The sequence below is a fragment of the Helicoverpa zea genome, chromosome 26 (assembly GCF_022581195.2).
Source record: "Helicoverpa zea isolate HzStark_Cry1AcR chromosome 26, ilHelZeax1.1, whole genome shotgun sequence".
Lineage (NCBI taxonomy): Eukaryota > Metazoa > Arthropoda > Insecta > Lepidoptera > Noctuidae > Helicoverpa > Helicoverpa zea.
In genome coordinates, this window is record NC_061477.1 from 6548561 (window position 1) to 6576334 (window position 27774).

The 27774-nt window shown below is 36.5% G+C and overlaps 2 protein-coding genes across 2 annotated transcripts in view; both read right to left on the minus strand.

Moving 5' to 3' along the window:
* Nucleotides 1-27774, minus strand: part of LOC124642966 — a 109486-nt gene that overhangs the window by 60378 nt on the left and 21334 nt on the right. The gene's annotated exons all lie outside the window — the stretch shown is intronic.
* On the minus strand, nucleotides 8810-10513 carry LOC124642967. The gene is made up of 2 exons (XM_047181791.1): nucleotides 9946-10513; nucleotides 8810-9242 (listed from the first exon to the last, which is right to left on the minus strand). The coding sequence occupies exons 1-2, from the start codon at nucleotides 10492-10494 to the stop codon at nucleotides 8811-8813; spliced, it is 981 nt and encodes a 326-aa protein (XP_047037747.1). The 5' UTR covers nucleotides 10495-10513; the 3' UTR covers nucleotide 8810.

The window sequence follows — 27774 nt, forward strand, 5'->3', positions numbered from 1 at the left end:
TCAGAAATGCACAGTTAATTGGCGCGACCTGTATAGCGTGAAATATAGCCCTCGTCGAACACCTTTGCTGCCCTGAAGTTGGCTACAGGTTGGACAGTCAAAATGTATGAACATAGCACTAAAACGTATCCGTAAAACATCAAATGGCTGTCTTCAGAACGGCAAAGTTATTTAACGAGATCCGTTTAGAGTCACGTATCGACTATGATCCAAGTGCTCTATATGGCCTAATTAATACAGGTATAACATTACCTGACCAAAATGAGTCTACAACCTACCGCATGGCGCCAAATCTATGAGCATCAATTAACATCAGAAAACCGATAATGAAACTAATAGGAACGCACTTCTTAGGGTTGTATTATACCTATCAAATATCTTGCTTCAATCATCTTGGTTCATCAGAATTTACTACCAGGTTTTTTCTGTATACGGCAAACACTTAGGTAATCGTAAGACGTTTGATGTAGGTAAGTATTGCTAATAGACATTTTGATTTGATGATTTATTTTATATCATCAGATCTCGGTGCTTCCAGTACATGAAAAATTGATGAAGCCCTAAAATGATCAAATTAATGAACCGTAACGTATTATTGGAAAAACATATTTGATAAGTGTACCACAGTTTACTATGAACGCACCCGCTTTGTGACGTCATAAGTCATGTTAAAAAAAAACTATTTTTTGTAGCCAATGGCCAAGGTTTCTAGTATGTAATGCCATGTTTAATTCATGCGTTCCTTTCTTGGTTCGCTTGCTAATTGGCTAAATGTTAAGATCTCGTTCTTATGTAAGTTTAATTAGATAATGCTGGCTCGTTTTTAAAGCTACTTTACTTTACCTGGTTGTACCACAAATCTATGAAAACGTCGCTAAAGGAGAATTGATTGAAAAGGTTTTTTTTTTTATAATGGTTCATGGTGGCTTGAAAAACTATAGTTGATATCAGCATCATTACCTGTAACAAATAAAAACAAAGTTTTAAACACAAACCAATAAAAGTAAAATCTGTATTGAAATCCCCAACATAGTTGGGAAAAGGCTAGGGAGAGATAGTGGATAACTAGCTGAAACTGCGACAGTAAAACTACTCACTTTAAAATCAGCCATCCCAACATAGCAAGACGACATAATACAAATCAATTTGGTCTTTGTTACAACACAGTAATTAGCTAGCTATGTTACCAACTAGGCATCTTGTAGAATGCTGTTTTTATTCCTTTGTGAGACTAAAACCTTCCGTCTTCTTTGTCTGAACATAATGTGTAATTAAGCTTATGTTTACTGGTAACACAGTCCGCCTTTGTGGAAAAATACAAAGACTTCTTGCTGTTTAAACAGTTATGGAGATTTTAATCATCGTAGAGGCTTAGCAACAGGTTTATAAGGAGGTAGGGTTGTAGACTTAGGTCATAACTGTAGAAGAACTTTGTGAAGGATGTTCTCCTATCTAAACGAATCCTAAAAAACTAGAGTTTGCTCATTTGATAGAACGAGAAGGAAATCCTAGTGTGAAAAATTCTTTCAGCGTTAGAAAGCATTTGAGGATGGCCATAACAATAATGAACTAGCATGATATATAAAATACATATAATGGTTTTGTGCGGCTGCAGTAAAGAAAGAAAGGTTAAGAAGGAACAAAATAAAGGACTCAAAATACGCACTTAAACTAAAGAATTACCATAGGTATTCACAAGACGAATGCTGGCTGTTTAACTTTACTATACTATATCTTCTAGTAAATACTCTTCCCACGCTTAAGTTTTTGCAAATGACTTCATCGCGACTTGTATGTTAGTTAATCTTGTGAAAAAACAAATATGAACTGTTTCTTTATTTTTAAAAGGATCATTTATCAATGTTACTTGTTATATTTAAATTGATGCAGTCAAGTGTTATTTAAGTAGTTAATTACGGCTTCTTTTGTAGCTTGTCGGAGCTTCTGACTTAAACCCACCAGAAACATGTTCTTTCTTAAGCCCTTTATGTACCAGGGTAGCTTGCCGGAGCTGCGAGATTGTTCAAAAGAGTTTCTGTGGCCCTAGAACACACAAAGGGCTCCAGAAGGAACATGGTGGATTTCAGTCAGTAAGAATCTGACTCCCTCGCGCTGCACCCTCAGCGGGAGGGAGTGTCATTTGATGACTTCCCACAAAAAATACCTATTGTAGACAAGGCTACTTTTTACCAGGTCGCGGGAAGTGACTGCGGAGAAGAGCTAATAAAAAAACTAAGTAGACAATGATGAAGTGATAAATTTTAAGTCCAAATATTATGTGCAAGCAACATATGCTACGTCATTTCCGTTACAAATGTCAAACTCATGCGCCATCTGACCTCGTTTCAAGACATGATGTGCACATTCTTACGAAAACTGTACAAAAAACAACAGATCATATTACTTACGTTCGAAATTACTAGTTAAGTTATGTATATTAGGTTGTATGCACCTCAATTCAGTCTAGAAGGTACTGACGAAACTTTACTCCTGAAAAAAATATCAGAATTTACATGATCCCTTTAGAATTCACCTTAGCTGAATTGTGAATTTTGCATGGTGAAAGAGTTAGACAGAACATGTACTTAATCTAAAAAGATAGGCTGCCTATCTGACTCTCAAGTCCCAGCATTTGGACAATTTTTTTTCAGTCATTTTTCTTTCGGAACTCTTAGGGCATAAATTGATCTTCCCTCGAGATTTCCATAACCTACAACACAACGTAACAGCTCACGTAAACTCACTTTCAAGCCCCAAACAAGAGTGAAATCGGTTCCCAGTTCCCAGCTCCGAGAATACCTAACTCCCAGTGGCTCAGGCATTTTATTATTCAGCTTGTGAACTGCAGAAGCGAGCAACGAGTTATGAATACTTAATGTTTATATTAATGCGTTACTGGCAATGTAATTAATAAACATTTGTTTGCTTTTAAATTTTAAATAAAGATATTGACGTTTCTATTTTTAAATTGATTTGTAAGTCTGTGGTAATGCACTCTCGCAGTACTCCATTATTTAGCAACAAAATAAAGTTCTACATTTTCGCAAAAAAAAATATATCATCCCTTTAAAATCAAAACTACCTAATCATTTAGTTTTCTACATGAAGTAAATAAAAGTACGTAAATACTACAAGTTATAGGGAAAAATACATACCCACTTATTTAACCATTTTCTAACATCAGTATCTAATGATGATATCTATTAGAAGGTAGATAGTTACTGCAGTGCTAGACATAGTAAAGGCGTGTCCATTCTCTCTAAAAAAAGTATAAAAAAATAAAAAAAGAACTGCATTCACGAGGCTTTACTATCGTTTTTAATGTATTCCTTGGACATAACATTAATTATTTCAGTTGGAAGCTAGCGTGATGTGATTACACCTCGCTTTAATGTTCGGCCATTCAGAGAATGCGTTCCTGACACGTCGCGATTGAACTGACGACGTAACTACATTCATTGATTATTGATATAATAATGTTGTTTCGGCCATTCAGAGAATGCGTTCCTGACACGTCGCGATTGAACTGACGACGTAACTACATTCATTGATTATTGATATAATAATGTTGTTTTAATGCTCCTCAATTGTTAAAACGGTAAACAACCAGCAAAAATATTTTTATCGTAACTGCAACGCCATTGCAAAGTTACGTCGTCAGTTCAATCGCGACGTGTCAGGAACGCATTCTCTGAATGGCCGAACTATAGCTACCAATTTTATGTTGTTTGTATGCACCACGAATTTGTAAATTTAGTAGGCCTGATTAGGGTTTCTTCCGTTTAAACACCATGTTTGTGTACTCACTCACGTACTACTGAAAAGCAGTTTGTTGCAGTTGCAGCTAATATGTATTTAGGAAAATTAGTTACATTTTTAAATCAGGTTTTTATTTTTAACAGCATTTTTCTTTTTTACTGACTAATTTTACTGTAGCTTCCGACGCCAGTTTCAACCGCGTCTCACTCGTGAGAACAACTCCACCCGCTCGGATAAATAGTAGCCTATACCTTTAAGCCTTCCTGTATAAATGGACTACTACTTAACAATGATTTTTATTAAGTAGTTTCTCATATTAGCGCGTTCAAACATACAAACTCTTCAACTGTTATATTAGTATAGATTCTCACAGGCACATCTTAATTAACATAGTGAATAAGAATAAAATACCGATTTATATGCTTGTTCCGATCAATGGCGAACAAACAAGCCATGTGATGAATTACTTGTAAGGGCTGCAGTAAAAATAAATCTGATCGGAATTTTCCGACATAAATTAATATTTTATTGCAGGTGCTCGAAGCTAAGTAACACGATATGATATAATACGATAGGATGTTACGCATGCAACAAAGTGTGTGCTAAGTATGAATGTAGATAAATGTTAAGTGTGGATGGAGAGGAAGAGGAAGACCTAAGAAAAGATGGATGGATTGCCTGAAAGATGACATGAATAGAAAGGGAGTGAGTGTCAGTATGACGAGTGACAGGGGAAAATGGAAAAGGATGACATATTGCGCGGACCCCAAATAAAATTGGGAACAGGACAGCAGAAAGAAGAAGTGTCTAAGTAATAGTCACATGGATAGATGGTTAAGGAACCCAGTCTATGGATAACCATTTGATGGTGACGAGTTCCTCCGTGTTTTAGAAGGCACGTTAAGTTACGGGTAATCAGATGCCAGAAAATCTAACAATCGCACCGGTCTTACAAAGGGGTATTGGGTATTTTGGAGACCAACGGATATAAGGGTTGTCCAGGAAACTAAATTGAGGAGATCAGCTATTTAGTCGCTTCATTTAAAAACATAGTACTCAAATGCATCCGGATAGACTGGAAGCCGACCGTTAGGAAAAAGGTTAGAAAAGAAGCTAAAAAGGCTGACGAAATCCGTACAGATTTTTCTCAGCAACAGCCTTTATTTTAATTCCACCAATTGTGTTTCAAAAGAAATATACCTATCTATTTGATCTTTGGAATACTTCCTACATACTTCATTTGTTTTGTAAACCGTCGTGATAAAACAAATGATGGTTTCGCACGCAAATGTAAGCCATGATTTTTAGTAGAGCTGACACGAAAGTTTACTACGCCTAATTTTATGGCAGAACTGTCTATTACCCGCGGTTTCATCCACATCCCGGCCAATAACTTCCAATAACAGGGTAAAAAGTAGACTAACACAATGTTTTCTTGCAGTAAAAGATAAAAATATTCGTCATTTTTGTTATGGATTCCTTTTGGCATGAAATACAAAAGATTCCAAAAGGAACGTGCGTGGGTTTTAGTCTTAGTCTATAATTCCCTTCCAATTCACCCCTAGCTCCTCATAACACGGGTAAAACCCAAAGAAAACTCAATAAAACTCCTCATTCACCTCTTATTTATTCTCAAAACTTTACCAATACCAAAACAGTTAGATCGCAAGTTGGCTCCTTGGTAGCCGACAGTGACAAATGGCTGGAAGTTGTCGTGAATGGCCAGGCAACACGCCACGCCGTGAAATGTTCCACTTCGGATTAACCAGGGTTGCCGCTTCACTAATTGTAAATTACCCCAACAATTTATAGATTGCGATTACAGGGAAGACTAGTGGGCTGACTGTTTTAAAATGGATTTTTACTAGAATATATTTTCTTAAAATTTTCTGAAGCCAGAAAGCCAACCAGACTTATCAAGGGACAGGGAAGGGACCTTACTGGGTATCGGGTTACCTAGGTTCCTATACTGGGCTCTGTGAGTCAGATCGAAAGTCGCTCCTTGAAAAACACTGGTATTCAGCTGCATCTAGGGAAGCCGACCCCAACGTAGTTGGGAAAAGGCTAGACAGACGAGACATGATGTAAGTGTGCTCTTAAAGGCCATAAAATTTAAGTAGGTAGATTAGGCACATTGTTAGATATGAATTTAGGTGCCTTATTTCAAAAGATAACTAGATTCGTCACCGATTTCCATAATTGGAATTCAATACTCTGGAATATTCTCAACCATTGAAGAATAATTCTAGTGACTAATTAATCTTAAAAATAAACAAAGAATTCAAATGCTTTTGTGCGTTATCACGTACGATTCATAGAATGTTCAATCGTGGAACATAAAGTTTACGGATTCCAATAGATATTTCACAGAACACTAGTTTTAGTAGGAAACCGACAATTCTGGGAATAGTCGCATTGTTGGGCAGTGGCCACTAATAGATCTCTTTAAATAAAGACTTTGTAGAAAATTTATCTATTGTCTATGCGTCTTTTTTTGTGCTAGTGGTATGTTCTCACGGTTATAAATAATAATAGTTACATTTGAAGGTTTCGTAGCAGTTTTGAACAGCAAATAATTTCGACTCAAATAAGGTTGAACAACACAGGCCTTCTCTCTCACAGAGAAGGAATATTATGACCCTTAAACGCTTAAACGCCACGCTTGCTCAAGACTCAAGGCAGATTAGTGATTTCAGACGTTTTTAGGTTTCCTATCATAATTATATTAGCACAAAAATGTTTACCTAACAGTATTTACTCTTTAAAAAAACCGGGAATATTATAAATAAAGTGTTATTGCAATATAATATCTAAACGTTAACAGCCCTACTATGCTATCAATTTCACAACATGATTATAGTTATGTAGTGCAATTTATTTCATAATTTCCACATAATAATGTTATGGTATCGAGTTTTACAACTATTATAAGTGGTGTTCAGATAAATCGAATAATATTTTCATATTCACAGTTATCATGGCTATGATTTAATGCTTATTATAAATTATATCAATAAAGTCCGCGAACGACGAGGACGGGTTTGTAAAAAAAACTATATTTACCTATTTTTGATTCCCAAAAATATTTTGCCATAAAAATCGAATTTATTTGGAACACAAACCGCTTAGATTATAGATGACCTTCTAAGAAATTCCATACATGATTTTCTAACTGGTTCACATTTATATTTCCCAAGGAAAACTAAATCGTTTATGTTTTTAGTGAAAAAAAAAATATTAAGTAGGTATATGGAGTATTTTTATAGATTCTCCGATAACAACTGGTTTAAGTAAGATTATAGATTATAGCATATATGACATTCAACCAAGATAATATGCTCCCAAAAAAAATGCCATTTGCCTAACAACCGTTAAATTACTCCATGTTCAAAACCCGCCATCATTGTCAAATCAAACTCGAAAGTGACATTTACGCGAATTGCGCGGCAAATCAAAGCAGTGTTGCCACTCGTAAAAATTAAGTCCTCGGCGTTGCCAACAGCGGCGTAGTTATTGCCACTTGGGCGGTCCGTGAATTATGGAAAGGCATTTTGATTTACATGGCTGAGGTGGTCTGTTTTAAAAGTGTTTTGACATTTGTGGGTCGTAAAACCTTAAAATTATAAATGCGAAGGTACGTTTGTTTGTTTGTTTCACACTGCCTTACGGTAACATCATTTTATTTGCGTTTCTGTGTAACTTTTTGAGAGGAAAAGCCTAGTACACGTAGGTATAAATTCAGGCTCTTTACCACTTTACATATCTACAGATCTAACTTTACATTCCAAAATTATATTCAAATTCACATGCAAACAAGCCACATTATTATTATAATTAATTTATGATAATACCGTACGCATTAGAATTTTAATTTACCTGCGCGTGAGTCGGTCGGAGGCGTGGGCGCAATTGTTATTTGTTTTGTTTTGCAATCTTTTGTCTAGACGAACACTGTGGAGATAGTATCTTTATTTACTCTTTATTTAGAAGGCGTAGCAATTCATAGATAAAAGTATATATGAAAATACATTACATACATACTGTACGTTTTTTGAGAAAAACAATAAGTTTCCTTGAGTCTTTCTCTAGTCTCTACCTACAACGGGCATGTTGCTCAGGTTACTGGATTTAGAAGGGCAGACAGGCAGTCGCTCCACGTAAACTACTACTCAATCGCTTCTGGTTAGACTAGAATCCAAACACAACCTATTTGGGAAAAGGCCAGGCAGATGATAATCAGAGCTAGAAAAATATTGGCCTTATACCGTAAGGACATCTAACTACTCTTTTTTACGCTAGAAGATACGCAGTACACACATTTTTTGCAGTAAGCAATCAAAGATTTTATGAAGGTATTTTTCTGTCTTATCAAAATGATAGCAAAAATATGAATTTTATGGAGAAGTAGAACTCAAAATGAGGCTCCTTTTGTAGTGTTTAAGATAATTGTAAGCTATCAAATCGGAGACAAACAATTTGCATGAATTTGCAGTTTCGTCAAACGGTACTTTAAAAATAACTGTCTTATTTATGTATTTGACACAGTTATTATGCACACATGACATAGAAAACTAAAGAAAACGTATTTTTTACTGATAAAGATAAAGATAGCAAACCGTTTTCGTCTGTAACATATATGACAAAATTTTCTAGGCCAAAAGAACAATGAAGTAGACTTAAGGTGAATTGCACCATTTAACTAAAACCACAGATTATTTAATAATTTGCTATAACGATAAGTAGCCAAAGTATAACTTGCCGCTTATTGGTCAAATGGGAGATTTGACTCCTGAAAATGGTTCGGCTGCCGTTACTTATAGCGTACATGGTGCAACCCGCCATTAGAACATAGCATTGTTTCGCATCTTTTTTCTCTATCAAATTATTTACGCAAGACATTTTTGTGCTGCTCTCAAAAAACATATTTTATTTGTAAGTAGAATGTGCTCACTTTGATTGTTTGACATACTATAAATATGACATACATAATAAGATTTATATCATAAAATAGCGTAGCAACCACTAAGTAGTAGGTAATAAAAAACGGTAGATCATTTTTCAGGAGAAGGTTTTATTTTACTAGAAGAGCAATCAGAACTCTCACATTCATTTTGCACTAAGTCAGGAGTCGAAACTAAATGATCAGACTTAGTAGGAACATGTACCCTGTAAGGCAAATTACTATTAACACAAGAATTAAAGTTCAGCCGGTTGGTTCGCGCCAAAAATATCACGTCGGATATTAATTTTTGAGCTATAAACTTTTGATCTTTATTTAATTCTCTCATTTGTACTTTTATGTTTGCTGCAAAGGTGTGACAATCATCTTCAATGTCTGTTTGTGGTACGGGAATAGACTGAGCAAATATTCTAGACGGTTGGTGTTCAGATCTTATGTCGGTGATCTTCATTCGTTTTTTCAAAGGTGGCGTATATTTTTCCTCCTCACTTTCCTCTGATAAAGTTGCTTCGTCTAGCCGTACCTGAAAATAAGATTTAAAAGACTTATTATTTCGTCATACATTATAGTCAAACTTTAAATATTTATTGCGATCATGAGTAGATACATAGGATGTTACAAAATGTAAAGGTACACAATGTTTTACATGATATCCATAGGCATAGTAACAAAAAGTTATTAATTAAATTCGATAAAAATATTGTAGCAACAGTGTTTCTAAAATTGCATGCATACGAGTCGAATTCACTTTTTAAATAGATTATTATTTAAAACGCGACATAAGTACTAGGCGCGCATAAACACACAAAAGGTCTGAGCTAACGTAAACACTGGCTTGTGTCGCAAGCCTTGTTTACTCTGAGATAGCGACTGTCGGACAGTCGCACTGTCACTTGCTCATAGCATTGTCGAGCTCTCGACCAGCTGTTGTTGTGAATACAGGAACTATGACAATCCTGCCTGCATACTCACTTTTCTATTTATATTTATTTAGAAACGTAGGTTTAGACATGAGTCTAGTTTCTTTTCACTTCGTATTTAAATTAATATGTCATAATATTCAGGTCTGCTGGTAGAAAATTCTTTAGAAATGAACAGTACCTTTGTATTAGGTACTTATGCCATTTCTTACACAGAAATCACAGTGTGTAGATAAATTATGAAATAAATACCTAATATGAGTATTGAACACTAAGATGTTCCACAAAATGTTTATTTAAACTTACCTCAACCATTCTGCATTCATCTTCATTGTTGCAGGACGCTCTAGAAATAATCAAATTCCTGTGTTCCTCAGTGTTATTGCCAAGAAATTCTTCTAACTCTCTATAATACCATAACGTAGGAGAATATATTTCATTATCAAGAGCACCGGAATGCATGCTCAAAATGACTTTTTTCTCTTCTCTCCGGAACGCGGTGCGAAAACTGTCAATCTTTTTCTTCACGGTGTCCAAAGTCGCTGTTGGGTCGACTTCATTGACTTTAGCTAGTAGGACTGCATACGCTTCTCTTTTCACGTCTTTGCGTAGATACGAGGGATCTTTCACGTCCCAAAGGCACGGATAACTTCTGTACATCTGTAGGAATTCATGCCAAAACTCGCGTCCAACTCCTCCGGTTAGATGAGACATGATACGCGCGCGTAAATCGGGCGTCCGAGGCCAACTACGCTGTGTCGGCGGTCGGAGAGACAAGATGGCCAACTTCGGGGCCCCGAGGGTGGGTGCGAGGAGCGCGGGGAGGTTAGGCGTCGGATCAATTCGGGTCGACATCGGTTGCGTGGGCTGGACGGCGCGGTCGGCCGCGACTTGTCAGACAGGGAGAGCGTATCGGATGGTCGGTTCGCACAACACTCTTGTATCGCGTGTCGATGGTTTGTATGACGTATTCTACTACCTACTACCTAAAAAGTCGGTCAGCTGAAAGAAACGAAGAAGAACTCTGAACTTATTTTTATTAGATAGACCACAGTTCTGATTCACAAGTACAGGTGTTATTTGTTGTTATTGTGAATAAGTAACACAAAGTTAACACACTATTGCAGATTTCAGTCACTTACCTAAAATCATGAAGCCAACATCTAGAATTTCGTTATCTTTAGGATTAAAATCCGCGCCAACGCGATAACGAAAACTAGGGCAAAGTAAATGCACTTGATATTGCAATATACGCCATATTCTAAACTAGGTCTTCCTTGCGGTTTCACCAGCGTCCCGGTGAAATTTCTTCCCGTACCCGGAAAAAACATAGCCCATATTCAGCGCAGATAGTGTAGCTTCCTAACTGTGTAAGAATTATTGACTGAATTTTCACTACTAGTCTACTGCTTTTTAGGGTTCCGTACCCAAAGGGTAAAACGGGACCCTATTTTTTTCGCTCCTCTGTGGGTCCGTCCGTCTGTCACCAGGCTGTATCTCATAAACCGTGATAATTAGTTTGAGTTGAAATTTTGACAGATGATGATGTATATTTTGGGGGGCAATCACGTAAAAAAATCACGTTTGCTGTATGGGATACAGCAAACGTGATTTTTTTGCTCTTTTTTTGCTCATTTTTGCTCTGGTATGGAACCCTTCATACGGGAGTCCGAACTCAAAGATTTTTTATAAAACTTTTGACCTCAAATTAAAAGAGATAAATTAATAGCCATTTCCATAATTCGCAAGTCATCAATCATTGCTTTTAAGTAAGTAGGTGCCTACCAATTATATTAAAAACTAATTATAATTTTAAAAAGTGAAAGAAAAACAAATCAATCTTGGAGATGTCTGTCTTTTCAGATTTCTTTCAAACACGTCCGTTATAATTTTAATGGTGCTTAATGTTTCGCAATATGTATTGTTTAAAAGCCAGTTTAGAGAATTGAAAGCCATTGAACTGATTGGAAAGTATCCAACCTAAATGAACCATTTATTAGAAAATATTAATGTAAGTAAATAAAATAGATGGAGGTTTACGGAAGGAAGTAGAACAGTTTTTTAATGTAAATCTGCCGCATTTTTTCAGCAATTTCTGCCATCCTCGCGTAGCTAATGACATAAGGGAAGCCAGTAGGCGTTATCACTTTCTAGAACTAATGAGACGTATGTAATCCTTGTCTATTCAAAACAAATCTGTCAAAGATTGGTCTTGATTAATTAGTGATTTTATTTCGAAAATAGTTGGCGGGCTCCATATAAGGCATGTAGGTGCATAAGGCATGGTAACGCTAATTTGCGTTACGCTAATAAGAGACTTTGCGTTATAAGATCTTTGCTAGAAATTTTGCTATCCCCTTCTTTAATAAATAGGGATTAAAGTTACTGTTACACCAAGGAAAAAGAAAGGAATAACCTTACTTTTAATTTTATAAGTTTAAACTTGAATAACCGTAACTCCGTGATAAATTAATAGGAGGGTTTATGTTTGGCATAAGACAGTATGTAATTAAAGTGACTATATTCAAATTACTCAATTCACAGTGGCTTTAAATTAGCGGCTATTAACGACACCATACAACATATATTTTAATGAGCTACAATTTATGTGCTAAAAACATGCGACACCAATTTTGATACTAACATGAATTTAGTTTATAATTTCAAGATAAACTATCGGAAAATTATCTTAATCGATTAAATATTTAAGCGTAAAAGGTGTAACTTTAGCACTAATTTAACTTATTAAGTATGTATGTATAGTATGTTTATTTATAATATATATTAGTATTTTATTTTATTTTACACTAAATATCATAATATAACCTTTGCACCTACCACTGCTATTTCTCCACCACCCAAAGGTAGACTGGTAGAAAACGCCTAAGGCGTTAAGTCCGCCCTTGTACAAAATGTGCAGAAGCATTAAATAAATAAAATAAATAAATAAATAATTTGTCACCACTTTACCGACTAGTTTGGTTTATTTTAATTAAGTTAGTGGATTAGGCCATTACAAACCATAATTTTATTTACCTTAGTTTTTAATTTTATGTCATGTAAGTATGTGATTGATGGTTTAGAAGTTGAGATTGATCATGAAATAACTACTAAAATTGCTTAATTTTCTACTTATTACAAGAATAACACCGCATATTGTACTTAAAAAGAGTAAAACCTATGCAGCTTGCAATTATTATTTTCCTACAGGTCTTTGTATCTAGGAAAATCCGATCGATCTTTCTAGCAACATAGAGCATTTTCTCTAGCTTCCTGAAGCTGTTGACGTGACGACGATTGCCTGTCAAATAAATAACATATTACTTGTGAAACGTAATCACAAGCTGTCTATATCGATATTGTCAATGGTAATCTAGGAAAAAATCTACAGTAAGTACTGTTAAATGGAACGAACTTTTTGGAGAAAAACCCCCATCGCAAAAAGCTGTCGAAATAATTAGGTATTCAAGTTGGGGTGCCGAAGTTTTGACTTTTTAAATGAAAACTGTTTTTTATTTTGTTTTTTTTTTTTATGAAACTGGGACAATAAGTGAGATTTCTCTAACATTGACCAACAATAATAATTTCAGTGGCATACATGCAGATTATTAAAACAAATAACTACTGTGGTTTAATTATAAACATTGTTAAAAGCATGCTTAATACACTTCAGTTATTTTACGACTTCAGTACACTTGCACGGTATTAGAAAATATACTATTTTAATTGCATAGCTTAGACATGTAATTAAGAACAGCGCGAACGATCGTGCATGTAGGTGCATATTTATTTCTACAGACGCGTTTAAAAATACAGTGTGACCACTATAAACAAAGTGATAAACCGACATCGTTATTCAGCCTCACATACAATTAGTTGTCTGTCTACTCTTCGATAAACGGAGTGATAGCAATTAAGACAAAGCCATAGCAATTACGAGACAATGCTATAAACACACGTAATCGGACCCTCATCAGCCACTTGCGTCATATTGTCATTGAACTTGAGTGAAAGTTACATTATTTCATTACAGTCATCCGTTATGGTCTGTTCATTACGTTTTTTTCAAACGAAAGTGGTTTACCGAAATTGGTGAAACACATCTCCGCCATAGAAATGATTAAAACGAATATGGAATTGGTTACGTCAGCTGTCATTGAACTTGAATTTGGAATGCGTTCAAAATTAAAATGTCGTCATATCACGACGGATGACATTCCAAATGCGTTCGGGACCAATCGAAGATAATGAAATATGGCCTCTCAATTTAAATTCGGTGATCAATTATTTCGATTTTGAATGTGCATTTATTTAAAGTTGTGTTTCCCAATAACTCGAATCGAGAATGATTTCAGAGCAACATAATGACATAAACAATAACAAATACTTCACTTTATGCATAAAAAGTAAAAGTTACAACCCTTTTAAATACGAACAGCTGAAAATCTCAACTCATTCGATTCCAAAATCGAATTTTCAAATAAGGAGCGGTGCGTTCGAAAATGGCGCGAATGTTACACAACAGAGAGAAAGTGAGAAGTACAAAATGAAATTAAGTAGAATTGATGCGTCTAATATGGGCTCATTGTGGACCTTGAGAGGCGATTAGGCTTTTGTCCGCATAATGGCCGCGACTGTGTGAGCGATCAGAGGTCTGTGATTAAATAAATGTGAAACATCAATAGCACTTTCTTTACACGTGTGATTTGAGATGGGAAGCAAATAAGCAATACATTTGGACATAAGTGTAGCTGGTACAACCGTTTAGGCGTAGAAATCAGATGTATGGCAACTTTATTTATAGTGGCTAATAACCTGAGGGGAGAGCCTAATAAAAAACATAATGTTTACTACATTATACTCTTAGAAAAGTTTGCACAAGTTTTATATTTTTTCTTCTTTAGCGAAGCCTCGCGCAAACGCGACTGTTAAACGCCGCATACATTTTGACTGTTTCACAGTTAGAAGTCAACTACGGACGTCTCTGAAAACAACGATTTTGAGAGAGCACAACATGTAAAAGCTAACACAAGCAAAACAGATCTTTCACCCTATTTCTCCACAAGAAACATCTTTAGCACCGCTATCATCACGGCTGTAGTCTCCGACCAGACCAACCTGTTCGGCTGGATGCCTCGCACGCGGAAACAGGTACCTCCGACAGTTTCCCCGCAACCTTGAGCGAGGGACGAACTTGTAAACACTGTTCTTCGTACTGGACGATGGACGAACTTGTAAAGTGTCCATGGTACTGGACAACGTGCAAAGGGGTTTAATCAGTTGACGTAATTGAGACGTTTCGGCGTCCATGTGGGTGTGCGGTTTTTGAATCTTAGTATTTGTAAATAAAGAACTGTTTCAGTGTTCCGCTGTTTTATTAGTATCGTAGAGAAAGTAGGCTTTTAGTGTTAGTGTGTACAAAGTTATATTTTGAGAACATCGTTTGTTTTTGCAAATGAAAGAGATATGCTCTTCTACAAATTGTAGCTTCAGATACTCTTGCATTGCTCTTACGTATTATTGAAACATCTGTAGTTCTACTGTCCTTTTTATATCTGAAAACTTTTCTATTAACCAAATTTCCAAATCTTAACTACCGCTCAATTGGGGCGTGTACCCCAATAAAATTACATTTTGATCACGGGGAATTGAAATACAATTGACGTACATTTAGGGTTTTTAGACTACAACGAGATATCTAAATTAAAGTTTTGATTACTAGTTAACAATTCCCCTAGACCTTGAATTGTAAAGATAAGCTTTTAATTGACGAATGATTACTTGGTTCTTCCTTAAATTAATTGCATTTTAAATGTAGGAGGAGATAATAAAACCATCTGTTTTATACGCTAAAATTGTATATGGTCCTATTGCTCGTAGTTTTCTGGGTTTTCCCCTCATTCCTTGACTCTCATAATCCGATGAAACGGCAATCCAAAACAACCCTGGAGAGATCAGATCAAAAATACATCGTCTTTGAATGTTAACGAGTTGTCCAGCGCAAGAATTTGGCATTATTGCCGCTTGTATTGTCGCGAAGCTTGTATGGTCGAATTATCGACTTGACACAACCATGTTAATTCATTTCGCCATCATTGTAACTGAACAGCCAACGAGAGAACACACTATGAAACTTGATGAAATTCGACACTAAATAGAGTTGCACCTCGAGTATAAAACACTGCCATAAGTGAGCAAAGACATATATTTTTATAGGAACCGGGTTGTTTGGCGGCACAGATCTTTTAGAAACAAGACTGTCTACTTCTTACTTCAGACTCGTCAAGATATAATCGTCGAATAGTAATGTTATCAAACAACCACAGACTAACGCGGATGCGTGCACAATTCGCGGTAGTAAGTGCAGTCATTCAAGTAACTGGCAGTGGGCGGACTTGCTCTGCCTGTCCTATAGGGCGCGGCCGCATGGCAAGCAAGATGCAGTAAGACAAGTTTGTATGCGTTTATGCGATGATACATTTATGGCGATATCGAAATTGAGTAAAGCAGCACATAGTACACTACGGAGCTTACTCACACATGAAAATGTCAAGCTATTTCATGTCCTGCCCATAAAATAAATCACTTGATCGCCTATGTATCTACTCATCATACCTGTGGATTTTACATAAAGTTTCAGACTACGTTAGAGCAGTACCAATCTTGCTGGAATAACGTAGTGGCACAGTAAAAGACAGCATTCTAGGTACTTGGTTTAATTACAAGATTGCATTTTGATAACGCACATTCGAGCCTCAAAGATTTGCTGACTATCGTTTACACAAATATGTACTTACAGCGATAACTTTGCTACGTGTCTTCATTTACCAAATGCCATGTAGGTATATGAAGCAATGCTGCGTGTGAGTGTGTTTTTATTTCATATTTTTTACATAAGTAAATTTTTTATTTTTAACCCCCGACGCAAAAACGACGGGGTGTTATAAGTTTGACGTGTCTGTGTGTGTGTGTGTGTGTGTGTGTGTGTGTGTATGTATGTGGCATCGTAGCTCCCAAACGGATGATCCGATTGTAATGCGGTTTTTTTTGTTTGAAAGGAATGTCATTCGGGAGTGTTCTTAGCTATGTTTGGTGGAAATCGGTTCAGGTCTTCAAGGTCATCAGCTCGTTTGTTAGGTGTGATAGGAATGTTACACGCTCAGTTTACTTGCAAGCATATGTGGGATCTGAAATTTGAAGTACTAATGTCTTCTGGAACCACTGAGCTGGTCTGCTGTTAGGACACGAAGATAGGAGACGTAACCCTGAACTGCCGTTTAGTAAACCCATCGAGTTTGGGCTCGTTGAATTTGTCTTGACGAGTTCTCTTCATGTTTCTGATTGACGAGAACCTGATGCTGGAAATGGGATGTGGCGGATGAAACCCTGGAATGCCGGAATGAAACGGATAAACCGATTTATATTTTTGCTGAAAATCTAGAATGACCAAAGGTTAATCTTTGTTGTTTCTCAATCTGTGCAATTCTCCCAGAGCTGGTTTGTCATGAGGATTGTTAAACAGCTTCTTTTGGCCGAGATCGCATATAGCGACCCCATCTTAAAATAAAAGAAATTAAATTCATTTAGAAGGAAAAATTTAGGAGCTCCTTCAAAAAGCATGAAATAAAATTAAATTATAAATTTAAAAAAACCCCCGACCCAAAAAAAACACGCAATTATTATGACAAAAGGTTAAAAACGCTAAACCCTATAAAAATCAAAAAATAACTTTTAACACTACGTAAGTACCAACTAAAGCATGTCAGACTAAACTAAATTTTGACGTGTCGGGGGACCGCTTTTTACCTTTAAAAATACTTACATATATCAAATGATACCTACCTAATTACAACATTCGTATAAAAAAAAACACGTATCTAAACAAAATTGTATAAAAAGTTATAAGAAGTATATGTAATGTAGTAGTATATAATTACTTCTAACGTTAGGCTAATAAATTAGAGCGGTCCCCCGACACGACAAAATTTAGTTTAGTCTGACATGCTTTAGTTGGTACTTACGTAGTGTTAAAAGTTATTTTTTGATTTTTATAGGGTTTAGCGTTTTTAACCTTTTGTCATAATAATTGCGTGTTTTTTTTTGGGTCGGGGGTTTTTTTAAATTTATAATTTAATTTTTAAAAAATCTGCCGGTGTTTGAAAGTTTGCTTGAAACCGACATAGACTTAGGGGTAGAACTGAGAAAATTCCGTCGAATTCCAATGTGTTGGAGGGTAGGTTTTGTTCTATCGATCCGAAGTTGGCTTCAAATGGCTCAAAAATGTAGGCAACATTAAACACTCGCGCTCACAAAAAAATATTATAATAATGTCGGGACACCTTTTTCACACACGGTCGGTTAACCCCATGGTAAGTTATTTATTAACTTGTGTTATGGTTGCTAACACAACTGATAAACTACATATAGCTACATATATACATATTTATAAATACATATCATAACACCACGGCCAACAAGCATGCTCATCACACAAATGTCGACCGAACCGGGAATCGAACCCGGGACCTCAGGTTCGGCGGTCCGGCATGATGACCATTGCGCCATCGAGGTCGTCATTATGCTCATACACTTTGACTGTTGCCTATCCAACTTTGGACCAGCAAAATAAGTTTACATGAAACTTAAGTATGGAAACTATATCAACCACTTATGGCTGCAGCTAACCGATTTACCTACTAATTCGTGATATTGCGATATTTTGCATCCAAAGCACGTAAAATGCGAACTAAGAGAAAGGCTTAATATATTTATATGTAGTAGAAACAGAGTTATTTGTCAGTCTGTCTATAAACAGGTCTGTTTTCTTTTCATGCGAACACGGCATAAATATCAATTAAATCTCTCCTTAATCCATATTATCATTTACTTTTGTGATATAAACATCAAACTTTTTGAATCGATTTTAATTCTTATTTACACACACGACGACTGTGACGAGCAATTATTATTTGTAAACAATTTACACTGTCTTATTTCAATTGATTTATTTTGCAAACACGACACTGTATGAAACATATTATAAGTAAGTAATTATATCCATGTCCGTGTAGGTATATTTCTGGTAAATTATATGTAATTTGTGGCTTCAAGCCCGAAACCATGATATCTTTAAGTTTGAGGCAGCCTTATCATTCATAATTATTATATAAATCAGTTTCACACATTTTATGTAACATAACTCAAGGAGAATGTATTGAAACATGACAGGTGAGATAGTCGTCAAATGCGTGTATATATATAATTTTGTTAATCATTATGAGTGGGACTTCCGTCAGCTGCCTGTCAAGTGGCGTCTATGATACATTTTTCATCGGCACCTAAGGCCCGTTATACCTACTTGTGTCAAAGTATTTCCACGCCGCGATTGTGTTGCTCTCAATATAAATCGATACTGGTTCCGTATAAATCGCAAACGGAATCAACACGGATTAGTGTTGCCAGCACGTTTGATGTGGCGCCATTTATTTTTAGAAAAAAGGTTTGGTGAGAAGAGGTTGAATGTTTTATAGAGGTCTGGCCATTTCACTTGCATTCAGGGAACATACAGCTTTCAAATAGCTTTGCCGCCATGATACGACTTGATGCGATGACATTTGGCCCAACGATAGGTGTTACCGTAAAGACGGAAAAAGCTACTTTTTATGTGGATTATGTAATTTGTTCTTCTCGAGACAATTGCGGGCTAAAGCTGAGTTTTAAAATAAACCCCAAAGAAACCGACAAATCGTAAGTCCCACAACAAACGCCCAGCAGTGGACATCCGTTCTACAAAGCCCAAGCCAGATTACCACCTCCACAGTGCGTGGGATAATCCGGAAAGCTCAGATATTGGTAACACTTAGAGAGAGTACCAACTGCAAACTTTTAGTCGCCTGATAGTTTGATCGGGAATGGAGATGAATGGTAGTGCGCACTTTACAACGATCAGGTATATGGCCTATGTCAGATTCACTAAAAAGTTTTATTGGACTCATGATTACCTTCAAATAAACAGCCAAAAATCGGGCTAGCTATTGGCAGTCAGTCGACAATGTGCAAACGCTTTATCCCTCTACTCTCAGCCGGCTGCAGTCTCTGCCAGCCAGACTAATTAGTTGGCACTATCATCGTGGCTAGGAATCCAACCTGAACAAACTATCGGCCGACTAAAAGTTTGCAGTCCGCTAGGGCTCATAAACATGAGTATCGTTGTCGCCGTTCAGTCCGATTAATTAGGTCGCTGAACTGATAGTGTTAACCAGATTAGTATAAGTTTTATTTGACGTTTTGAATATATATCAAATATCTAAGATGAAATTGGGATATAAAGTCTTTCACGAAAACGTGGTTGTTTCTGGCTAATACACGCGGTTTCATTCTCTCACTGAGAGAATTAGGGTAGGGTGGTAGCCATTGAACCACCAAAAGTTTGGAGATCTCTAGCGCGCTCGTTTTTACAGTCTAAGAAAATATTTTTGTCTCAAATGATAGGTTATTTAATAAGCTGCCAAATTGCATTGAAATAAGTGGAAAACATTTGCTGTTGCCTAATTTATACATGTTTTTTTAAAACATGAGAAATGGTTCATAGCGTACTCCTAGGGGTACACAAAGAACCGGGGGGGTGGTACTAAATGAACCATGTGGTACACAATGAATCACGGTAATATAAAAAAAAACATTATTCATTGTTTTAAAGAAAAATAAATACACTATTTATAACTTTTTATAATTATTAAGTTTCGGGTTATTATACATACATATAAGAACCAACAAATCAGCCTTAAAACTTAATTTTTAACAATAATTATGAACATCTTAAAAGTTACGCACAAACTCTTTCCGGGAAAAAAGAAAAAACATTTTGTACTTGTATATTTATATTAATTAAAATGCTCTTAGCATTATAAAGTCGACGTGTTTTTATCACATTCAAACTTATGTTTTTTTATTGTCCAAATCACAAATTGTAACAATCAACATTTCATTATGCTGTCTTCATGTTGGGCAGTAAAAAAATTACTTGAATCATAATGGGGCTCTAGTCTACAAGCTGGATTGTTCGTCTGTCGCAATACTGGATAGAGAAGGTTGCAGTTTTTGCTGCTTTTCGAATGTTTAATCCCGACAAGTGTTTTTTCTTTACCTCTTTGTGTAGCTTCCGCGGTGTGATACCCTTTTTTACGTGCTTTCCTCCCTACCGTGTTTCGCCGCGTATTTACAGACTGTACATAGCCAAAATGCATCCATAGGAAACTGCTCGCTGATACTTTGTAATGCTGTTTTTTAATTTGTGATTTCAAAGTATACACGGATTTTGCGTACTGCTCGCGTATAATTCGTAGCTTAGACGTGCACATGCATCTTTCCAATTTATACACGGTCAAATTTAATTATACAAAATTTATATTAGGTAAAGCATGGGCGTAGCCAGCTTTGGGCTCAGGGTGGGGCAGCAGTCAACCTATTCCCCGGGGGAGGGCGGGGGCCCTCTGATTTTTTGTATCTTGAGCCATTAATCTCAAACTTGTTAATCTCTTAATTTGAGAGGTTTATATTTTCAGGTACAGAAAATAAATAATCACACACAGGACAAAAGCCAAAAGTAAAGGCACGTAGTTTCTGAATACGCGAGCGAAGCGAGCGCGAAATTTTTTTCGGACTTAAACCAAATAAACTCTTTTGCAAAAAAAAAAGCGGGCACCTATGCAAAATCTTAGTATTAAAGACTTTACGTGTATTTCAAAGGGTTTTAATGATTGTAGTATGTTTCTAGCATCAAAAGGGTTAGCCAATCATGCGTGAGAGTGTATTCTAAATTTGAATTTTGGCATATATTTTCTGAATACGCGAGCGAAGCGAGCGTGAACTTTTTATCGGACTTAAACCAAATATTACGTAAAATTTAGCCCAAACGTACTTACCTTTTTGTTTCTTGACAAATTCAAAAATAACATAGATTCTGAATACGCGAGCGAAGCGAGCACGAAATTTTAATTATTTTTAAGACTTAAAACCAAAAACTACGTAAAATGTCGCCCAAATATACATTTTCATGAATGGGGGGACTAGGTACGACACACCCGATTTACGTCCATACGAAAACCCCCTCGCTCGCATAGATAAGTCGATAAAAATAAAGTTAGATACGTAACGTATAGCAACGTCGCGCAGCTAAGCTTCGCGGACCACTCGGAATGCCTCCAGGGACCACCAGTGGTCCGCGGACCAGCGGTTAAGAACCACTGTGCTAAACGATCATTCTATTGTACAGGTCGTACATGGCTGGGCAAGCAAAATAGCGAGCGCGGTTTTTACACTAGGATAAAATTGCATTTCCGAAATTTTGATCACATCTACCAGTTCCATCTCCTTCAATGCATTTTTTTTTTGATTAGATGGACGGCTCGGCTCACTATGCCACATAGCAACTATTCTTTTAGGGAATACGGCTCGCTTTCAAATGAAGCGCGCACCGCGCACGTTCGGGAACTCGAGCGTGTATTTTGTTTTGATCGCGCTCTTTTCAAAGTCGACAATTTTTTTTTTGCAATAACTTACGGATAGTACATATGATTGTTGATGTTGTGAGTTAGAGTTAGTAAAAAAAACATTGTTTAATTAGACACCCTATAGGTCAGAGCCAGGGCCCAGGGTGGGGCAAGTGCCCCAGCTTGCCCCAGTGTGGCTACGCCCATGAGGTAAAGTATTAAATAAAAATGGCTTTGAATCTGAGTTTGTTTATTAAAAATGCTAATTAAACAGTCGTCAATCATTATTCGCCCCCAAAAATGTATGTTGCCTTCTAAATTATTAAGTCAGCCACAATCAACGAGCATCTAAATAATACTATCTTAGCCACTAGTTATCTTCTAAGTAAACCACTCCAAATACAACTCAGCATGATGGTTATTTTTTAGCATCTTTTGTAGCAGGCATTCTAACAGTAAACTTCTAAAATACTATTAAATGACATCATAAAATATATTTAATTAGCTTCTAATTTTTTAACTCAGAACGTTTAAAATGTAAGCAAGCAACATCCTCTCCGGCGGTCCCATGCGAGCTTATCGTCGCAAAACTACCTGCGCTTCAGCTCGCAGGCCACCTCACCCCTCCGCGCCTACGCGGTTTTGAATTGCACTCTAGGGGTAGGGCAGACAAGACTACGTGGAGTCGGTTTCGCAGTGATTCGTTTTCGTCACTAAATTCCATTTTTAATACAATGTTTTTTAATTGAACGAGCATTATTAATATTTAAATTAACATTCAATGCTAGGTCGTGTTTTAATCAAAATGGCGAGCATGCAACTGCTCGCGAATAGATTGGAATCGTAAAGTTTTTCGCGGCTATTCCAATGTATACACGCTTAGTTTGCATGCGGACTAGCACTGTATATTATGGAACAAAGCAAGATACTTTGGCCACTACAAAATATATGCGAGTATTTGCGTATTGCTGCTGTATACATCGGAAGACTTTGTAAAAAAAGTGAATTCCAATCTATTCGCGACTAGTTTCACACGCTTGCGTACTAGCCATGTATATACTGTAAATACGCTGTTTCGCCCTGTGCTGAAATAGACGAATAATGGTAATTAATTATAGGTACTCACATTAACACTTACGGCCAGTTTTTTCATCAAAAGTTAAAGTTAAAGTAATGTCTAAAGTTAAAGTAACGGTCAAATTTGTTTTTTCAAGGCTAAAGTGACAGCAAAATTCATAGAAAAATTGAATTTAACCGTTACTTTAACTTTAGTCATTACTTTGACTTTTACTTTGGCTTTAACTTTTGATGAAGAAACTGGCTGTTAGAGGTTAACTGTCTAATAATACTTCCCACCTGTTCATATATCATACAAAGCACTAAGATGTGGTACACAATACACAATGTACCGTGGTTCATTGCTTACCCAGGATAAATGGCTCACAGCGTACCCACCCCCTCTTAGGAAATGTTAGGTCATGTTTTATACAAAAACCGTTGAGAAATAATTCTAAAAAATAGTCTCAGACAAGCCTAATGATCTGCATTACACATACAATTCACACATAGTTAAGTAAGAGTTAGATTATTAAAGTAACAACAAAAAGAAACTCACCTTTTTTTGTCGTTTTGGCTTGAGTAGAAGACTAAGACGCGGCTCACAGGTGAGTATATCGCGACAGACCCACGGCGAATAGACCAAACTTCTTGAAGTGGCAAGGGAGTCTCGACATAATTTTTGCGCGAGCTAGCAACGTTAGGTATGGCCGGTAGGTACTATGGTTCATAGTGTACACGCGGTTCATTGGCTACCACCCTACCCTACTTAAAGCACCCAATTTCAAAGAGTCCTAAATTCAAACAGATAGATATCACTTGGTCTGAAATCTGATTTACCTAATCTTGATCAAAAAAAGGAAAAATTTCGCTTTTGAATCATGAAATCCTAAAAACTAGGTAATTAACTTTGAGTAATTAAAAGTTTCCGGTATTCTGGCAAGAGTATCTACTTAGAGATAATAGAAAACACACATTCGCTTTATTTTACGCTCGTGAGCAAGTAAAGATGAGCGCACAAAAGCACGGAAGTCTTGTTTTACACAGCTTGGTACCTAGTTGTTTTTGTTATCTTTTACATGTACAAAATTTAAGAGGATAGAACTTCCTGACTAATATTGGTACTCCCTGAACACATAAGGAAAGTAGATAATCTAAAAATTAATAGTTTATAAAACTAAAAAAAAAAACACAAACTTTTTGGATTACCTACTTAATTGGATTTGTAATGACGTTTCTTAGCTAGTCATGTATTGTCATCAGAACTCAGAGCGTGGGAAAATTATCCTAATCGAAGATCGGGAAGTGGGTCAAATTAAGATTTTCTTACATACAATTACCAGTGAAACTAATATATTGAAAGGCCAGAATTTTAGTAAATGACTCTGCAATTTTTGTTGTTTTCAGTGTATGTATAAAGGTATAGTAAGTGTAGATAGTTAAGTGTATAAGGATAGGACCTGTATATGTCCTCTCTAAGGTAAGAGTCAACATCCAGACTCCAAGCTGCTTAATGAGTTTCTTTAAACCCACGAAGGGACCCTGGCCCCTGCCCTGGTCCGACTAGAAAATTAAACCACAGACCCCGTGAACAGTGACCATAGACCGACTCAAACAGATGTTGTAATACTTGTAATTAATAATTTAAGCCCCGCATCACTCGAGCCAGCTTCATCATCATCATCATCATCAGCCTATCGCAGTCCACTGCTGGACATAGGCCTCTCCAAGTGCACGCCACTGAGATCGATTTTCGGCTTGATCGAGCCAGCTTGTCAGACCAGAACCAAAAATTTCACCAACGACATTTACCGAAGGTAAAAGTTTATAAAAAGTGAGCAAACTTGTTTATCGATAAACGACATTGATATGAAGAACATGTGAGCGTGTTTGGCTTTTATTTTTGATATGATTTTTGAGTCAGTATTTATTTGACTGATGTGAAGTAATTTTTTAAGTGTTGTTGTGGCTTCATTAAATCTAGGTAAAAATATGTAGATTTATTCCTCAAACACGTATTGTAGGGCGTCCTCAGGCACGGTGGAGTGATGACTTGCGCAAGACGGCTGGCAGGAGCTGGATGCGAGAAGCCGAAAATCGATCTCAGTGGCGTGCACTTGGAGAGGCCTATGTCCAGCAGTGGACTGCGATAGACTGATGATGATTCCTCAAAAATAGCGAAAAGCTTGAGAACATGTAATAAATATCTTAATTTATATTAAATGTTGACTTTTAATTTAATCGAATCAAAATATTTATTAGATCATCCTACACAGTCTTACTCATCAGAGTACTGATGTCAGGTATCTCGTTCTAATTACCTGTAAACAAGGGAGACAAGAATATAGTTGAAATGTTTGTTTTTTGATATATGTCAGTCATCTTTTGTAAAGTAGGTAATACAAACAGGCTCTTATTACAAAACATAATGATGCAATATGTACTTGAAAATAAGGAGGTAGGTACTAGCAATGTATCATCATCTGCCTAGCCTTTTCCCAACTATGTTGGGGTCGGCTTCCAGTCTTACCGAATGCAGCTGAGTACCAGTGTTTTACATGAAGCGACTGCCTATTTGACGTCCTCAACCCAGTTACCCGGATAACCTGGCACCCTTTGGTAAGAGACTGGTTGTCAGATTTTCTGGCTTCTAATGTATTTATCGTGTGTTCCGAAACGCAGAAGAAATAACTATTACTTTGGTCATCAGTGTTCATAAAACTCTCTCAAATACGAAGCGTGCACAGCATTATTGCAAATCATTTTGAACAATAACCAAACCACACTTTTGAAGTATATTTATGGTGAATCCATAAGTCATATACCAATACTTATTGTGTTATTAAAATCTCTTACACATTGTTATGTATCGATGTAGTAGTAGTTGTAAATCCAGCTATTATTATTTGTTCAAATCAAATCATATTAGAAACAGCTGTTTCCAATTTAATAGGTACCTACTTTATTACTCAATCATTTAACTCAAGTCAGACAATAACGATGAAAGTAAATAAAGCTTTATATAATACAAGTCAAATAATCACTAACATTATCAGTTTAGCGTTCCAATCTATCGTGACAATAGTATTTGAGTACATTACAAATATTTGATTAAATACTCATTGAATGACGTCAGTCAATAAACACGCAAACTAACAAACAATACGATAGTTTATACTAGTGACAATATAATACAAAACAAATGACTACATTGTAAACTGATGATTGAAGGAAATGAAGATTTCTTTTGGGGTTATCTCAGTAGTTAAACTGAAATGAGTTGTAATGTGGTTTTAAAAAGGATTAAGTATCTACACCTACTAATATTATTATGAAGAAGTTTTATATAGTTTTTTTTTTTGCACCATAAAGACTCCACTGAACCAATTTATAAAATTCTTTCAACTTTTTATACTATCCAGGGTGATCGCAGATTGTAATAACTTAGTTAAGATTAGTACAAAGTTTGTTTCTTTTCACAGCTTCTCTATAGGTCATCTTTCTAAAGCATAGTATTTGGCCTCATGTTAACCATATTACCATTCGCATAAGACATTGCCTATATTGATTATAAGACCCATAAGGTCTTTACAACTTAAGCATATAACTGTTCAACCTTTTATAGATAAAGTTATTGTCTATCAAACGATTGGGTTATAAACAGTAGCTCAAGAGAGACAATTTAATTCACTTTTGCCATTTCAGCGCTCAGTGAGATTGGTGTTGCCATAATGGCAAGCCTTTGTCCTTGACACGGAACACGCGAGCCCGCCTTGGTAAACGATTGCTGACTTTATGCCAATTCGATTTTGTATTGTGAATAAAATGTAGAGCAGAGTTACAGTGGGTTGGTAAGTTGTTTGGTTCGATCACGTGGTAGTTGCTTTATACCGATATGGACTTCCCTTGATTATCTGTCAAAGTTAAATGTTTTTATTTCAAATAGGCCTTAGCGGGCTCCTATGAAACGTCACACTAGTTGCACGGTTCCAAAAAGTTGGTGAAGAAACTCCATGTTTTCACACTGTTCCTGTTAACTCCATCATCAGGTAAGCTCCAAATCTTCTCGATCATATGCACTTAGTGGTGGTAAGCGTGACTGTCATGCACGGGTCCGGGTTCAATTCAATTTGTGGGCTTCAGAAACTTTCATAATTTGTGGGCTTCAGAAACTTTCATAAATAAGCCCAGAGTATGGAAGTTGGTGGTGTTAATCCCGGTGCTTGGGAAGGCACGTAAATCCGGCCACCAAATGCTACCCAGTAGCAGTCGTTTTACGATTCCACGATAGGCCGTCAGGAGGATTTGCCGATTCTAACTGCCCCTTTTAGAAATGTCAAATGCAGCAATGTACGTTATATGGTAGAGAATAACCTAAAGAAAATGCATTCAAATTATCCTAATAGATCATCTCATTTCCGAGCCTTTTTCCCAATCATGTTGGGGTCGGCTTCCAGTCTAACCGGATTCAGCTGAGTACCAGCGCTTTACAAGAAGCGACTGCCTATCTGACCTCCTCAACCCAGTTACCCGGGCATCCCGATACCCTTTGGTTAGACTGGTGTCAGACTTACTGGCTTCTGATTCC

Excerpts from the sequence above, each read along its gene's own strand:
- LOC124642967 (XM_047181791.1), bottom strand. The coding sequence starts at position 10,494 with ATGTCGACCCGAATTGATCCGACGCCTAACCTCCCCGCGCTCCTCGCA. Across the intron at positions 9,243-9,945 it reads ATGAATGCAGAATGGTTGAG|GTACGGCTAGACGAAGCAAC; the intron begins GTAAGTTTAAAT and ends TCTTATTTTCAG.